Raw genomic sequence first — 17782 nt, 5'->3', positions numbered from 1 at the left:
TGCCTTCAGTGGTGACAGCGTGCTGCTGGAGGGCTTTGTTTTCAGGTAAGTCTGTCATAATGTGCTAGTATGCGATGCATACCAACACATTATGGCTTAAACTGCCTGATGCCTTTTTTTTGGTATGCGGTTTACTACCGCTTTAAAGGGTAAGTTCACCTTTGTAAACTTTTTTTTTTCCTAAATTCCAGCTCCCCTATGCACCAATATAGCATTCGTATACTTTTTTTGCAAAAATATCAAAGCTTTCCATTAAATCAGTCACTTACTTTTCTTGTCCTAATCCACGTTAGCACACACCATGCATCATCCACCCACCCATTCCCAGGTGCACATTTTTTAAATTAAATTACTGTATATTTAATTGAAATCTTTGATATTTTTGCAAAAAAAAAAAAAAAAAGTATATGAATAATATATTGGTGCATAGAGGAGCTGGAATTTAGAAAAAAAAAAAAAAGGTGAACTTACCCTTTAAGGACTGTACAGCATCAAAAAAAAAGGGACCAGCAGTTCATGTTACCAGCCTGAAGACGTCTAAAAAAGGTGAGTTTAAAAAGAAAAGCAACAAAAAAAAAATTAAAGGACCCCTTAAGGTGGTGGTGTAAGATCTGAGGGGCAGGGGTGAGCTCGGAAGTGGGCTTTAGATTCAGACATAAGCAACCTGACAGTTACATGTATATTTATACCCTATGATCAGTAAAAAAATTTTTATCTTTAATAGAATGCATTGTTGTTTTTCTGAACTTTGCACTGATTTTAAGTTATATGAGTTTTGTTCTGCGAATGCTGACTAAGATTAATATACATTCCATCTGTGGAAAAAGAGTGAAAATAATTTTTTTATTGGTTTGATTAAAAAAGTATATAATAACGAATATTTACCATGCAGCTGATTAAAGACATGTTTATCCTTTGCTTTAACAGCGTTCTCTTATCAGTTTCAAGTCCAATATGGTATTGCGGTCTATCCCAGAGCTCCTGCAGGACACCAGCAACCACTTGTCTATTGCTGTCCCTAGAAATGCCAAAGAGTCCTCTAACCTATCCTCTTCTTCTGATTCTGATGACCTGGAAGAGCTCCCCTATGTACCCATGCCTCTACAAGTCCAATTCTCTGGTTCTCGAATGTCTCTTAATGAAATCCCAACTGATGAAGATCAACCTTCTCAGAACACAGAAGATGCCATTATGGAAGATCAGGAGAGGGATGATGGTAGAGAAACCATCGGCAAAGTCACAGAATCAGAAGTCCCACGTAGAGAGGTGCCAGAGTCACTTAGCAAACGACCCAAGGGGTCACTTACCAGAAAGAAATCAAATGAAGCTGAAGGGGGTTCTTCCTCAGATGAAGAACCCTTGGACAGTCAAAAGGCTGATCACCCAAGAAAGGTACTCAAAAAAGGATCCAGCTTGGAGTCTTCAGACATACCGGATGAGGAGCTAGTAGCAGCTCGCAGAGGTGAACTTAGGAGGGGAAGCTCCGCTGACAGCGCTCTCTTGCTAAATGTATCAAGTGAAGATAGTGATATAAGAAATGAGCTTGAGAAGGGAATGACTAAAGCTGCCTCCATGGAGCTTCCAACCAGAAACCGTAGCCCTATGAGACGGAAAAAGCTGGGATCAGCAGAGGAGGAGTATGCTCAACGTCTGGAGTTAATGAGGCAAAGGCTTCTGAGGGGGGCTTCAGCAGATGGAAAGCTTAGTGGTCTCAGAGGTCCCCTGATGGAAACACTCTCTGTTGATAAAAAACGAGGTGAACAACTGTCCGTGCACCCACAAAGAACTGACAATGAACCTTCATCACCCATCCCGGCAATTAAACTTACCCGTGCCGCTTCCAGTGAGGCAGCACCAGGAAGAGAAGCATCAGAAGAGAGAGTCTTAAGGAAGACCAGTTCTTTTTCACATTCTGACACAGAGCCACTTATCCTGCATCGTAGGTCTGGTGCACCACTTGAAATTCCACTTGCTCAAGTGGAGGCTCAGCGCTTAAAGGAAGCTCCCTCTATGTCTGCTCTGACGGATCAGTCACGATTTGATTCTCGTCCTCAGACTCCACGTGAGATTCCATCAAAGTCGGTAACTCCTGAACCAAGCCAACAACAGTCAGAAAGTGTAGATGCAGAAACTCAGAATCACAGAGTAGATGATAAAGATAAGTCACCATCTCTGAAGCCTGATAAGAAGCATCAAGGGGCAAACGTAGAAACTGTACTTCAAAAAGTGACTTACTTGGTAGAGGATGTGATTCCCACAAAGGAAATACCAAGCATGCAAGTAGGGCAGCCAGCTGAAAAACCATCTCAGGGAGATGCAACAAAAACCAATGAACTCAATGCAAGAACTACAGAAGAAACACCAAATGCTTTTCCAGCTGCAGAAGATAAATCAAAGCCATTAGAGAGTGCACCTCCTTACCTGCTACCAAAGGAGCTTCCTAAACCAGAAGAGAAGCCTTTATTAGTAAAAACACACACAGAAGTGATTACATCAGGAAAAACATCTCCCTCTGGTGATATACGTAGAAGTGAACTTTCTCCATCTGCAGTCATTGCACCATCTACACCATCTACACTGCCAAGTTCTCCTGCAGCAACTTCACCTTTGCCAAACCTATCTGCTGTGTTACCAACTTTGAAAAGTCCTTCTCTTGCTCCCTCAACCTTGCCAAAGACAGTCACTTTTACTTCTTCTCCACCAAGTCAAGCCACTGAATCTGTCCACTTTCCAAAGCCAAATCTAACTGTTGGTTCATCTTCATTAAGAGCTCCATCTATAATGAAGTCAACTTCACCAAGTCCAGCAGTTTCATCAAAAGTCCCAGCATCATCTAAGACAGCAGTTAGAGGGCCATCACCTGTTTCAAAACCCCAATCAGAAAGTGATGCATCACCTAAAAGATCCACCTATGCAGAAATGCTGCAAACACTACAGGTGCCAACATCTGAGGATGGGTCACAAGAACCTATTGAAATTCCGAGTATTTCCACAACAGGACATTCTAGTCTTCAAAAGAAACCTCCAGAGGACAAGCCAAGTTCCACTTCAGCAGTCAAGATAGGGGAAAAAATTACTAAAGAGGTTGCAGCAGTGCCTGAGCCACCAGCTTTTTCTAAGGTTAAACAGCCCACTGCTGAAAGTACAGAAAATGTTCAATACATCAGCAACATAGATTCAGAAGAAGTGTTTGAAGCCAAATTCAAGAAGAATCGAGAATCTTCTCTTACTCGGGGATTAAAGATGCTGACCAGGTCTTGGTCAGAAGAAAAAAATTTAGCAACTGCCCATGTATCACAGGAAGAGGAAATGTACAGGCCTAGTCCAGTTGGTGTCCCCCTTGAGTTCCTAGTGCCTGAAGCTCTTGGCTTGGATGATAGGTCTAGATCTGTTCAGGACCTACGAGATGCAGAAAGAGATCCAAGCTTCATGAGAAGGCTGTCTCAACGCTTCAAGAAGACTCCAACAACTGAGCGAAAGGAGCGACAAGCAGGGGAAGCAGAATCACCCACTTTGCCAGGAAGGCGTCTTTCCTGGACCCTAGGAAGGGGAAGTGCCAAAGACAAGAAAGATGCTGAAAGCCTGAAATCAGAGACAGGGTCAATTGAAACCATCTCTGAAGGCATTTCCAAAGAACAAAAGAAGGCTAGTGAATCACCAGTGTTGGCAATAAGAAGAAAAATTGGAAACACAATGGACCGTTTGTCAATGAAGCTGAGAAGCCAGTCAGAGGACAGAGGTGACTCGGAGAGTCAGGATAGAAAAGAAGACAGACCTGAGAGAAGAACACCACTGATGTCTATATTGAGGAGATCAAACTCTGAAGGAGAGAATTTACGTAAACTTGGAATACCACAAAACCAGCTTGCTGCACAGGTTGCATCATCAACTTCCAAAGAATCTGTCAACTCTGGTCTCAGCATCAAATCAGAAATGGTGGAAAAAGGTGAGTTATGTCCACAAAATAACTAAGTATCTGCATATATTACTTTAGTGCTTGTGTTGATGGGCAAATGCAGTGTGCTTTCGGTTACATTTAGGTTGCTTTTGAAAGCATTGGGAGATGCCTCTGAGATTATTTAGGTGCCCGATTCACATTTATCAGGTCCATTGTGGTACATTTAATACTTTATGAAATGTCCTGCACAACAAGACCCACAAATAATATATTTTTTTTTTTTTACAATTTGCTTAACATCTAACCATCATGGCATTTTGTTCTTTTAGATGACAGGCGATCCAGATGGGACCGCTGGAGTCTTTCACGCAGTAAGAGGGACAAGATGATTTCCCAACCAAGCATCCCTGTCAGCTTGGTCCAAGAAGATGGCAGCATAGTGGGCAAACAGTACATCCGCAATGAGTCAGGTAGGAGATGCTTTGTGCTACATAATATAGCGCATATTGGAAATGTTGTAAGGCTAACAACCAATCAAACCTAGGACCTAGATGTGACGTGCATTTATGAAGCAAACTATTGTTATGTAAAACAAATATAAATGCTTCCATTACACGTTTGTGCACACTTGATATAGACAGAGAGCTAATACTTTGTCTGAGCCTACCTCTAAAGGAGACCTTTATCAAAACAGTCAGGAACAGCTTGGCAACCAGCAGCTGTTAAGACAATGAACACTTTGGTGATAAGTATGTAATGTATAATATAGTGAATATAAAATGTAAAGTACAGCCTAAAGTGCATCCAAAAGAAGTGTCCAAAATGTCCATTAAACTTCACTCTGTCATACATGTGACTTCAGATGAGTGGTCCCAATAAATATCCATGTATCTCAATCCTCATGTGTCATAAAAGTGCTGAGATCTACCACCAAGGAAAGTGTAAATGCGCCTACCAGAGATCATGGACTCAACAACCTATTAGGCAGAGAGTCAAACAAGCCAGCGTGATAATAAATCACTTGGGAAATCTTGCATCCACCAAGGCATAGGGCAGGTCACGCACTCCTATTGAAACTTGATGTGGAGAAGTTCAGTATATGCAGTTCATTCTCCCATTCCATGGAGCCATGTAAAAATACATTAAATACCCACACACAGTGTAAATCCGTTTTGTACAGTTTATTAAAAAAGGGGTAAAATCACTTATACAAATGTAGAAAAACAGCGATGTAAATAAGAATAAGCTCACAGAAGATGATCCTCAAAAGCAATGACCTGGATAGGGGCTCAATCCGATGCGTTTCGTCAAAACTAACATCATCTGGGGTGAAGGACCCTTCTGGGCGTTGCTTTTATATAAATAAAAGAACCAATGGAAATTCATATAGTAATTTAATAAAAATAAACACCTGAATCCCTATGACACTCATTGTCTGAAGGAAAATGGCACCAGGCCTGTGTTCCAAACTTCGTTTTGGAAGCCTATATCCCGCAGCTACGGATGATGTCAGGATGTGCTCTCTTTCCTACCAAGCCTCTTTCCTACCATGTCAAGAAAGTTGCACGTGCAAAGGGAAATGACTGACGTTGATGCTACACCAGAATGTCACACCAGAAAGGTGGCCAAATAGGCGGGACTGGCTATACAATCCAAATAAGGAAATGTGAAGATGGAGCCAAGCCTCGCTATGGAAGCCGGCTCTGGGAGTCATAAAACAAACATTAATAAAAAGAAACATCTCCAAGAATGAATTGGGACGTAATAATTATATTAACAGGGTAATGTGTGCTCACAATTAAATGTTCAAAATTATATATAAAATATGGCCCCCCTCAAGGCCCCCAGCCGACTTAGACAACTAGAGGGGGGAAGAAACGTAAAAAGTATGAGAAAAGTATGAGTGTCCATTGGGTGTGAGAAAAGAATAAATACAGCAAAAAAAAATAAGAATATATATTAATAAACCGGGCTTTTTTTTCAGTGGGAACGCGGGGGAACGCAGTCCCGGCACCTCTGACACCTCCAGCACTGAATGTATGTATTGGCAAGGGGTGCTGGGGTGTGCTGAAGTGTCTACTGTTGCTGGCTGCTGGGGGATCAATTGTAGCTGAAGGGGATCTATTTTTGCAGGGGGGGGTCTATTGTTGCTGGGGAAGTCTATTATTACTGGTGGAGGATCTATTGTTGCCAGGGGTGGGTGTTATGTTGCGGGGGGGTGAAGGGTTAGTGTGTGGGTGTGGCGCTGTCCTAATTCATAGAAATACTTTGTAAATCGTGTGTAGCCAAATCCCATATGTAAAGTCGCATATAAAGTATAGACCAAAATTGCAAATAAAAAATTCAACGAAAATAAAATCAAACATAAAACAGCAAAGTGACCCCCTTTGGAGTGTGTAGGTGTAACGTTGTCCTAGTTTAAAAAATACTTTGTAAGTCGTGTGTAGCCAAATCCCACATGTAAAGTCGCATGTAAATTATAAACAAAATATGAACAAAATCGCATATAGCAAATTTAACGGCTAGGTTGGCCCCCTTTGAATTGGGGGAGGGGGAAGGGGAACAGGGGATGAAATCAAAAAATGACTTTAGCCAAAACTATTCCATCCGCATAAGAACCCCATATAGTGATTGATTTAAAAGTCTTTGACAAACATAACATTGCTGAATAATTACATAGGTTAAATCGTGACTAGTGCTCAGTGCAACTTAAGTGAAAAACTTGACATCTTTGTAAAACAAGGCAGATATTTGTATTAATCTTGGTGACCAGGTGCTCGTGTCTTGTGATCATGCGGACACTCACCAGCTTCTTTAACCCCTGCGGGGGTAATGCGCAGTCACAGTGTATGCCACTGTGCGGCAATCCACAGGCTGTTTCTGTGTCACGGTGACGTTTTAGGCATAAGAGAAGAAAGAGGAGATTCCATAGCGTAAAACCATAAAACACTCTTTATTGAACGCAGATGACAGAATGGTACTCACATTTAAGCAGTTTATGATAGGCAACCAAATGTCATCAAAACAGGAGAGCGTCAGATTTAAGTTGGTGACTGCGGGGGGGGGGGGGGGGGGGCAGTTGTTGCTGGGAGGGATCTACTGTTGAGGGAGGGGTCTATTATTGCTGGCTGCTGGAGGGTCTATTGATGCTGGCTGTGGGGAGATCTGTTGCTAGGGAGTCTGTCACGTCAGTGACGTAGCGCGGGGGGTGCAGGGGGTGCCGTGGCACCGGGCGCGACATTTAGGGGGGCGCCAGTATGTGTCACTACTGGCTGCCTCCTCCTAATTTCAAGTTCCTGTGTCCCCCGCGCTCCGGCTGCCATGTTACGTGTCCGGCGCCCAGTGATTGGGCGTATGGGGGTCATGTGAGGCGTAGAACTGGCCTGTCCACGATCGCTCCTGAAGTCCTGCCTCCGCACATGACCCCCATACGCCCAATAACAGTGCACTGGACACTGAACATGGCAGCAGCCAGAGCATGGGGGAGAGGAGCAAAAATGTCAGCTGTCTTCTCCTCCTCCTCCGGACCAATGCAGGCCAGGACAAGAAGGTGAGTGAGACTCCCTCGTGAGAGTCATGTTACTCACCCCGGGGGGGGGGGCTGTGTAGTATAGTGTAGTTTGGTGGTCAGTATAGTAGTATAGTGTAGTATCGTGGTCAGTATAGTGTAGTTTAGTGGTCAGTATAGTGTAGTGGTCAGTATAGTGGACAGTGTAGTATGGTGGTCAGTATAGTGTAATGGTCAGTATAGTGGTCAGTGTAGTATAGTGGACAGTGTAGTGTAGTATGGTGGTCAGTGTAGTATAGTGGACAGTGTAGTGGACAGTATAGTAGAAGTGTACGGCACAGTGGTGTAGTGGGTAGCACTCTCGCCTAGCAGTAAGAAGGGTCACTGGTTCGTATCCCAACCACAGCACTACCTGCCTGGAGTTTGCATGTTCTCCCTGTGCCTGCGTGGGTTTCCTCGGGGTACTCCGGTTTCCTCCCACACTACAAAGACATGCTGGTAGGTTAATCAGATCCTGTCTAAATTGTCCCTAGTATGTATGAATGTGAGTTAGGGACCTTAGATTGTAAGCTCCTTGAGGGCAGGGAATGATGTGAATGTACAATGTATATGTAAAGCGCTGCGTAAATTGACGGCGCTATATAAGTACCTGAAATAAATAATAAGTAAAATAAGTGTAGTGGTCAGTATAGTTTAGTGGTCAGTGTCGTGGTCAGTATAGTGTAGTGGGCAGTATAGTGGTCAGTATAGTGTAGTGGTCAGTATTATAGTGTATTTGTCAGTTTTATAGTGTAGTGGTCAGTATACTGTAGGGTACAGTATAGTGGTCAGTATAGTGTAGTGGACAGTATAGTGTAGTGGTTAGTGTAGTGGACAGTATAGTGGACAGTATAGTGTAGTGGTCAGTGTAGTGGACAGTATAGTGTAGTGGTCAGTATAGTGGTCAGTATAGTGTAGTGGTCAGTATAGTGTAGTGGTCAGTGTAGTATAGTGGTCAGTGCAGTGGACAGTATAGTGTAGTGGTCAGTGTAGTGGTTAGTGTAGTGGTAGTGGTCAGTGTAGTGTGTGATGGTCAGTAAAGAAATCAGGTTGGTCAGTGTTGAAATCAAGTAGGTTAGTGTAGTGGTCAGTATAGGAATCAGGTACGTCAGTACTATTGTATTTGAAGGGACTCGGGGAGTGCTAAAAGTCTGCAGGTTAGAGGGCGCAAACTACTTGCCTTGCCCCGCGTGCTGACAACCCATGCTACACCACTGTGTCACGTACCTAGTTGTCGAGCCCGAACTGCAACGGAACGCCTCTCTTGCGCCTCCAACTCGAGGCCCCTGGTAGAGTAAATAGGAGGCGCAGGAGTGAAGAGTGGCACGAGCGCCTGGCAGGATCAACAGCAAGAGGTAAGTCCGGAATTTAGGAGGCTCTACACAGGAGGACAGCAGACTGGAACTGGAGCAGTAGACTGGACCTGGAACAAGCTGGATTAGCAGACAGGTACAGCAGACTGGGAACTGGACAGCAGACTGGAACCTGGAACAGGCTGGATCAGCAGACAGGTGCAGCAGATTGGGCAGGGGGTAGAACCAAGGGGTGGGTAAGAGCTGAGGAAAGGAGTGACTCAAAAAGGAAGAGTTCATGCACCTATTCTTTGAGAAAAAAAAAAGCCCTGTTAATAAATAAAAACTGTACAACACCAAAATGTAAATACTCTAAAACAGGGGTCTCAAAACTTTCTAAACAAAGGGCCAGTTTATTGTCCTTCAGACTTTAGGGGGGCTGAACCATGGCCATTAGGAGTAGAAAATGTCCAGGTGTCCAGCAAGAGTAAACAATACATTATCTTTGGTGTCAGTGGGAGGACTAGTACCCCAATGTTGGTGTCAATGGAAAGAATTGTGCGCTTTTGTTGGGGTCAGTTGGAGGAATAGTGCCCCATTTTTGTTGTCAGCAACAAGAATGATGCCCCATTGTTGGTGTCAGTGGATGGAATAGTGCTTCAAGCAGGGGCGGATCCAGAGTCTAGTCTTGGGAGGGGCACTGCCAGAAAATAATTTTTTCTTTAGGGGAATTTATTTGGGAAAATGGCTGGTGTTGGCGCTTCAATCATCCTGGCACCATGGTTGTTATGGTGTCAGGATGATTGAAGCGCATTACTTCTTATATTACATTGTTATATAAAATGAAATAGTTCAACTCACCACATTGCAGAATCAGTAGGAGTCCTGAGTGTGTCACTTGCCACTGTCACCTGCCACCAGATGCGGATTGTCACTTACCACGTCACCTGCCACACATTGCCGACTGTCACTTGCCACACGTTGCTGATTGTCACTTGCCTGCTACAACTGTCACTTTCCTGCTAAGGTGGGGATTGTCACTTGCTGTGTCCCAGAGTGAAGTCAGGCAGCAGAGTGATGTAATCTTTCTGCTGCCCATGGCTGCCTGCACAGTAAGGGCGGAACTGTAGGGAGGCAGGGCGGGTGTCGGGCGGTGAGAGATGATGTCATCTCTCTGCTCCCCCGCCCACTGGCCCGCTGATTGGCCAGCCGCCCGCTCACCAGCCGGCTGACCCACCCACCGAGCCGCCTGCCCACCGAGCCGCTCACTCGCCCGCAACTAATTTGTCCGGGAGGGCAATTGCCCTGTTGCCCCCCCTGGATCCACCCCGGCTTCAAGGGCCAGATAAAGGCAAGCGAAGGGCCGCGGCATCTGGCCCCAGGGCCGCAGTTTGGAGACCCCTGCTCTAAAACAACGACCAAAGATAACCAAAGGGCATCATTAAGCTGTATTAAGAAAATAATTGATGTCCCATGCCACATTCATACCATGTGGAAAATAGGACTTCAATTGATGAATCCAAAACATTTCTAACCTGGAAACACCTCTCTTGATGGAACTACCCCTCCATAGGACACAGAATGTCACACCAGAAAGGTGGCTAAATAGGCGGGACTGGCTATACAATCCAAATAAAGAAATGTGAAGATGGAGCCAATCCTCGCTATGGAAGCCGGCTCTGGGAGTCATAAAACAAACATTAATAAAAAGGAACATCTCCAAGAATGAATTGGGACGTAATAATTATATTAACAGGGTAATGTGTGCTCACAATTAAATGTTCAAAATTATATATAAAATATGGCCCCCCTCAAGGCCCCCAGCCGACTTAGACAACTAGAGGGGGGAAGAAACGTAAAAAGTATGAGAAAAGTATGAGTGTCCATTGGGTGGGAGAAAAGAATAAATACAGCAAAGAAAAATAAGAATATATATTAATAAACCGGGCTTTTTTTTCAGTGGGAACGCGGGGGAACGCAGTCCCGGCACCTCTGACACCTCCAGCACTGAATGTATGTATTGGCAAGGGGTGCTGGGGTGTGCTGAAGTGTCTACTGTTGCTGGCTGCTGGGGGATCAATTGTAGCTGAAGGGGATCTATTTTTGCAGGGGGGGGTCTATTGTTGCTGGGGAAGTCTATTATTACTGGTGGAGGATCTATTGTTGCCAGGGGTGGGTGTTATGTTGCGGGGGGGTGAAGGGTTAGTGTGTGGGTGTGGCGCTGTCCTAATTCATAGAAATACTTTGTAAATCGTGTGTAGCCAAATCCCATATGTAAAGTCGCATATAAAGTATAGACCAAAATTGCAAATAAAAAATTCAACGAAAATAAAATCAAACATAAAACAGCAAAGTGACCCCCTTTGGAGTGTGTAGGTGTAACGTTGTCCTAGTTTAAAAAATACTTTGTAAGTCGTGTGTAGCCAAATCCCACATGTAAAGTCGCATGTAAATTATAAAAAAAATATGAACAAAATCGCATATAGCAAATTTAACGGCTAGGTTGGCCCCCTTTGAATTGGGGGAGGGGGAAGGGGAACAGGGGATGAAATCAAAAAATGACTTTAGCCAAAACTATTCCATCCGCATAAGAACCCCATATAGTGATTGATGTAAAAGTCTTTGACAAACATAACATTGCTGAATAATTACATAGGTTAAATCGTGACTAGTGCTCAGTGCAACTTAAGTGAAAAACTTGACATCTTTGTAAAACAAGGCAGATATTTGTATTAATCTTGGTGACCAGGTGCTCGTGTCTTGTGATCATGTGGACACTCACCAGCTTCTTTAACCCCTGCGGGGGTAATGCGCAGTCACAGTGTATGCCACTGTGCGGCAATCCACAGGCTGTTTCTGTGTCACGGTGACGTTTTAGGCATAAGAGAAGAAAGAGGAGATTCCATAGCGTAAAACCATAAAACACTCTTTATTGAACGCAGATGACAGAATGGTACTCACATTTAAGCAGTTTATGATAGGCAACCAAATGTCATCAAAACAGGAGAGCGTCAGATTTAAGTTGGTGACTGCGGGGGGGGGGGGGGGGGCAGTTGTTGCTGGGAGGGATCTACTGTTGAGGGAGGGGTCTATTATTGCTGGCTGCTGGAGGGTCTATTGATGCTGGCTGTGGGGAGATCTGTTGCTAGGGAGTCTGTCACGTCAGTGACGTAGCGCGGGGGGTGCAGGGGGTGCCGTGGCACCGGGCGCGACATTTAGGGGGGCGCCAGTATGTGTCACTACTGGCTGCCTCCTCCTAATTTCAAGTTCCTGTGTCCCCCGCGCTCCGGCTGCCATGTTACGTGTCCGGCGCCCAGTGATTGGGCGTATGGGGGTCATGTGAGGCGTAGAACTGGCCTGTCCACGATCGCTCCTGAAGTCCTGCCTCCGCACATGACCCCCATACGCCCAATAACAGTGCACTGGACACTGAACATGGCAGCAGCCAGAGCATGGGGGAGAGGAGCAAAAATGTCAGCTGTCTTCTCCTCCTCCTCCGGACCAATGCAGGCCAGGACAAGAAGGTGAGTGAGACTCCCTCGTGAGAGTCATGTTACTCACCCCGGGGGGGGGTGGGGGGGCTGTGTAGTATAGTGTAGTTTGGTGGTCAGTATAGTGCAGTGGTCAGTATAGTGGACAGTGTAGTTTGGTGGTCAGTATAGTGTAGTGGTCAGTATAGTGGTCAGTGTAGTATAGTGGACAGTGTAGTGTAGTATGGTGGTCAGTGTAGTATAGTGGACAGTGTAGTGGACAGTATAGTAGAAGTGTACGGCACAGTGGTGTAGTGGGTAGCACTCTCGCCTAGCAGTAAGAAGGGTCACTGGTTCGTATCCCAACTACGGCACTACCTGCCTGGAGTTTGCATGTTCTCCCTGTGCCTGCGTGGGTTTCCTCGGGGTACTCCGGTTTCCTCCCACACTACAAAGACATGCTGGTAGGTTAATCAGATCCTGTCTAAATTGTCCCTAGTATGTATGAATGTGAGTTAGGGACCTTAGATTGTAAGCTCCTTGAGGGCAGGGAATGATGTGAATGTACAATGTATATGTAAAGCGCTGCATAAATTGACGGCACTATATAAGTACCTGAAATAAATAATAAGTAAAATAAGTGTAGTGGTCAGTGTCGTGGTCAGTATAGTGTAGTGGTCAGTGTCGTGGTCAGTATAGTGTAGTGGGCAGTATAGTGGTCAGTATAGTGTAGTGGTCAGTATTATAGTGTATTTGTCAGTTTTATAGTGTAGTGGTCAGTATACTGTAGTGGTCAGTGTAGTGGACAGTATAGTGTAGTGGTCAGTATAGTGTAGTGGTCAGTGTAGTATAGTGGTCAGTGCAGTGGACAGTATAGTGTAGTGGTCAGTGTAGTGGTTAGTGTAGTGGTAGTGGTCAGTGTAGTGTGTGATGGTCAGTAAAGAAATCAGGTTGGTCAGTGTTGAAATCAAGTAGGTTAGTGTAGTGGTCAGTATAGGAATCAGGTACGTCAGTACTATTGTATTTGAAGGGACTCGGGGAGTGCTAAAAGTCCGCAGGTTAGAGGGCGCAAACTACTTGCCTTGCCCCGGGTGCTGACAACCCATGCTACACCACTGTGTCACGTACCTAGTTGTCGAGCCTGAACTGCAGCGGAACGCCTCTCTTGCGCCTCCAACTCGAGGCCCCTGGTAGAGTAAATAGGAGGCGCAGGAGTGAAGAGTGGCACGAGCGCCTGGCAGGATCAACAGCAAGAGGTAAGTCCGGAATTTAGGAGGCTCTACACAGGAGGACAGCAGACTGGAACTGGAGCAGTAGACTGGACCTGGAACAAGCTGGATTAGCAGACAGGTACAGCAGACTGGGAACTGGAACAGCAGACTGGAACCTGGAACAGGCTGGATCAGCAGACAGGTGCAGCAGATTGGGCAGGGGGTAGAACCAAGGGGTGGGTAAGAGCTGAGGAAAGGAGTGACTCAAAAAGGAAGAGTTCATGCACCTATTCTTTGAGAAAAAAAAGCCCTGTTAATAAATAAAAACTGTACAACACCAAAATGTAAATACTCTAAAACAGGGGTCTCAAAACTTTCTAAACAAAGGGCCAGTTTATTGTCCTTCAGACTTTAGGGGGGCTGAACCATGGTCATTAGGAGTAGAAAATGTCCAGGTGTCCAGCAAGAGTAAACAATACATTATCTTTGGTGTCAGTGGGAGGACTAGTACCCCAACGTTGGTGTCAATGGAAAGAATTGTGCGCTTTTGTTGGGGTCAGTTGGAGGAATAGTGCCCCATTTTTGGTGTCAGCAACAAGAATGATGCCCCATTGTTGGTGTCAGTGGATGGAATAGTGCTTCAAGCAGGGGCGGATCCAGAGTCTAGTCTTGGGAGGGGCACTGCCAGAAAATTGTTTTTTCTTTAGGGGAATTTATTGGGGAAAATGGCTGGTGTTGGCGCTTCAATCATCCTGGCACCATGGTTGTTATGGTGTCAGGATGATTGAAGCGCATTACTTCTTATATTACATTGTTATATAAAATGAAATAGTTCAACTCACCACATTGCAGAATCAGTAGGAGTCCTGAGTGTGTCACTTGCCACTGTCACCTGCCACCAGATGCGGATTGTCACTTACCACGTCACCTGCCACACATTGCCGACTGTCACTTGCCACACGTTGCTGATTGTCACTTGCCTGCTACAACTGTCACTTTCCTGCTAAGGTGGGGATTGTCACTTCCTGTGTCCCAGAGTGAAGTCAGGCAGCAGAGTGATGTAATCTTTCTGCTGCCCATGGCTGCCTGCACAGTAAGGGCGGAACTGTAGGGAGGCAGGGCGGGTGTCGGGCGGTGAGAGATGATGTCATCTCTCTGCTCCCCTGCCCACTGGCCCGCTGATTGGCCAGCCGCCCGCTCACCTGCCGGCTGACCCACCCACCGAGCCGCCTGCCCACCGAGCCGCTCACTCGCCCGCAACTAATTTGTCCGGGAGGGCAATTGCCCTGTTGCCCCCCCTGGATCCACCCCGGCTTCAAGGGCCAGATAAAGGCAAGCGAAGGGCCGCGGCATCTGGCCCCAGGGCCGCAGTTTGGAGACCCCTGCTCTAAAACAACGACCAAAGATAACCAAAGGGCATCATTAAGCTGTATTAAGAAAATAATTGATGTCCCATGCCACATTCATACCATGTGGAAAATAGGACTTCAATTGATGAATCCAAAACATTTCTAACCTGGAAACACCTCTCTTGATGGAACTACCCCTCCATAGGACACATATTTGTCAGTCACCAAAAATTGTGTCCTTGTGGGGTCCCTGTTATGATGGCGTAAGTAGTGTTTTGGAACACTATGATTCGTCACCCCTTTTTTAACCACATCCCACCCAGCCTATAGCAGAAAGACAGCGGGGGATCAGCTATCCTGACTGGGCGTCATATGACATGTAGCAAGATAAGCCACTCGCATGCGCCCATGAGGGCGCGCGGCGCGACGATCGGCATTTCCGATCTTGGTAGTACAGAGCCTATGACGTAGGCTCTTTACCATATGATCAGTCGTGTCCAATCACAGCTGATCACATCTTAACCAGGAAGTGCTGTTTATCGGCTTTGCCTCTATTCGCGCTGACGAGGTGCGGGTAGAGAAGAGCTGATCAGCACTAAACTAGTGTAAACCAAAAAATGTATATAGAAAATATGTGCAGCACTCAGATATAAAAGAAAAATGAAGTAAATGTGAATATCCACAAAAAATATATGTATATCTACACATGTGTGAGAAATGAAAAATCAATATGTGAAATATAAATAACCACAAACAGTCCTGATATAAAATAGTGACATGAGTATCGCAAGACTTTAAATATTCAGTGAGTCCATATATTATCATCAGTGAAAAAAAGTCCATAAGCAGATAATGGGAAGAAGGTGACTTCTAAACCAAAAAAGACTTCTCTATGTGACATCAATATTTAGGTGAAGGAAACGACAGTAAAACCACCAGCGGTTGTGAAAAGGCTTACCAGAGTAATAGGATTCAAATGGGCTTATGCACAATGAGTCAGTAGAGCTTGTGGTGTGAAATACCAATGTATGGAACCTATACGCCTGTAGTCAGGATCAGAGTGGAAGATGGTCCATCCATCCAGGGATCAACACAAGACAGCAATCTTTGGGAATGGTCAGCGTGATATGGTGGGTCCTCTCATGCAGTCACACAATATAGCCAAAAAGGAGAAAAAACTCCACATAGTGTAAACCAGTATAAAATATTTGTTACGTTTGTTAAAATAGGGAACACTCACATTTAGTAGGTGTATAAAGCACTTGTAATGTACAATATGACCAACGCAATGGCATCCGCAGGGCTCATTCCGACACGTTTCGTCTAAGGAGTCATCATCTGGGGTATGAGCCTGCTGTACCCACTGCGTTTAAATAAGATATAAGTCCCCCAATCATGTAAATGCCCACCTGTAATTGCAATCTGTGCTTCTAACGTGATAACATGGCACTTCCTGTTTAGCAAAATGGCGCTGGGGCGTGCGTTCCAAGCCTCAGTCTGAGTTAGGCTGAAGGTCCCATTGAAACTATGGGGGTGGGTCAATGCTGGTCAAGCCTCGCTCTAATCGTCGGATAGGATGTGCAAATCAGCTGACACGCGGAACGCCCTGTATGGACGTCAACGCTAACCTCACCTAGTTCATTCCCACCAGACCATCTGCGGTTCAAGCCTCCCTCTGAAATAACCAGAGCAGCTGATAAGCGTGCCGTATCATCAACAGGAAGTTAAAGGCAATGACACCACCATGCATTTTTTATAAAAAGGAAGCAGCTGGTCCCATTTGGAGTTGTAAACATTTTAAAAATGAAAAACACCGGATAAAGAAAAAAATTTGTTAATAAAGCAATCACAGGACTGGTCACTATCAAGAAGCCCCCATATATAAAAAGTTATACAACTAATAAGTACAATTGAGTACAATTAAATAAAATTGTTGCAACTGCTTAATTGATACAATCTATATATTGCAATTAAATGAAAAGTATAAAATACGAAATAAAACTTTTCAAAACATTTTTTAAAAAGTGTGCTATGCATAATTAATTTTCATGACTTATTAATAAATGCATTAATCTCCCATTCAGTGTATAAACCTAAGGGGGAGTGGCATTAAAGGTTAAAACACACTTTTTAAAACATTTTTGAAAAGTTTTATTTCGTATTTTATACTTTTCATTTACTGTAATTGCAATATATAGATTGTATCAATTAAGCAGTTGCAACAATTGTATTGAATTGTACTCAGTTGTACTTATTAGTTGTATAACTTTTTATACATGGGGGCTTCATAAACGTATCAAAATTTTTATACTGGTTTATACTCTGTGGAGTTTTTTTCTCCTTTTTTGGCTATATTGTGTGACTGCATGAGAGGACCCAGCACATCACGCTGGCCATTCCCAAAGATTGCTGTCTTGTGTTGATCCCTGGATGGATGGATCATGTTCCACTCTGATCCTGACTACAGGCGTAGACGTTCCATACATTGGCGTTTCACACCACAAGCTCTACTGACTCATTGTGCATAAGCCCATTTGAATCCTCTTACTCCAGTAAGCCTTTTCACAACCGCTGGTGGTTTTACTGTCGTTTCCTTCACCTAAATATTGATGTCACATAGAGAAGTCTTTTTTGGTTTAGAAGTCCCCTTCTTGCCATTATCTGCTTATGGACTTTTTTTCACTGATGATAATATATGGACACACTGAATATTTGAAGTCTTGTGATACTCATGTCACTATTTTATATCAGGACTGTTTGTGGTTATTTATATTTCACATATTGATTTTCCATGTCATTTCTCACACATGTGTAGATATAGATATATTTTTTGCAGTTATTCACATTTACTTCATTGTTCTTTTATATCTGAGTGCTGCACATATTTTCTATATACATTTCCTGGGTTTAGTAACACTAACCAAATCCCCTAGACTGATTATTGAGCCATTAGAGAGTGTAGAAAATCCCCTTTGCCTGGCTGTGGGGGCTGTGTGGGAGGAAAGAATCACAAAA

At 44.4% G+C, this 17782-nt stretch overlaps 1 protein-coding gene across 3 annotated transcripts in view; it reads left to right on the top strand.

Moving 5' to 3' along the window:
• SPEG (striated muscle enriched protein kinase) overlaps positions 1-17782 on the top strand; it is a 476968-nt gene that overhangs the window by 408348 nt on the left and 50838 nt on the right. For all 3 annotated transcript variants that reach the window (XM_073634316.1, XM_073634315.1, XM_073634317.1), the window contains 2 exons: positions 928-3946; positions 4228-4368. In XM_073634316.1, coding sequence (XP_073490417.1) covers positions 928-3946; positions 4228-4368 — 3160 coding nt within the window. The remainder of the gene's footprint in view (positions 1-927; positions 3947-4227; positions 4369-17782) is intronic.

Source organism: Aquarana catesbeiana, linkage group LG06, assembly GCF_042186555.1.
Source record: "Aquarana catesbeiana isolate 2022-GZ linkage group LG06, ASM4218655v1, whole genome shotgun sequence".
Taxonomy (NCBI): domain Eukaryota; kingdom Metazoa; phylum Chordata; class Amphibia; order Anura; family Ranidae; genus Aquarana; species Aquarana catesbeiana.
The sequence above is the reverse complement of the archived record's forward strand: the minus strand, read 5'-3'. Positions and strand labels throughout refer to the sequence as shown.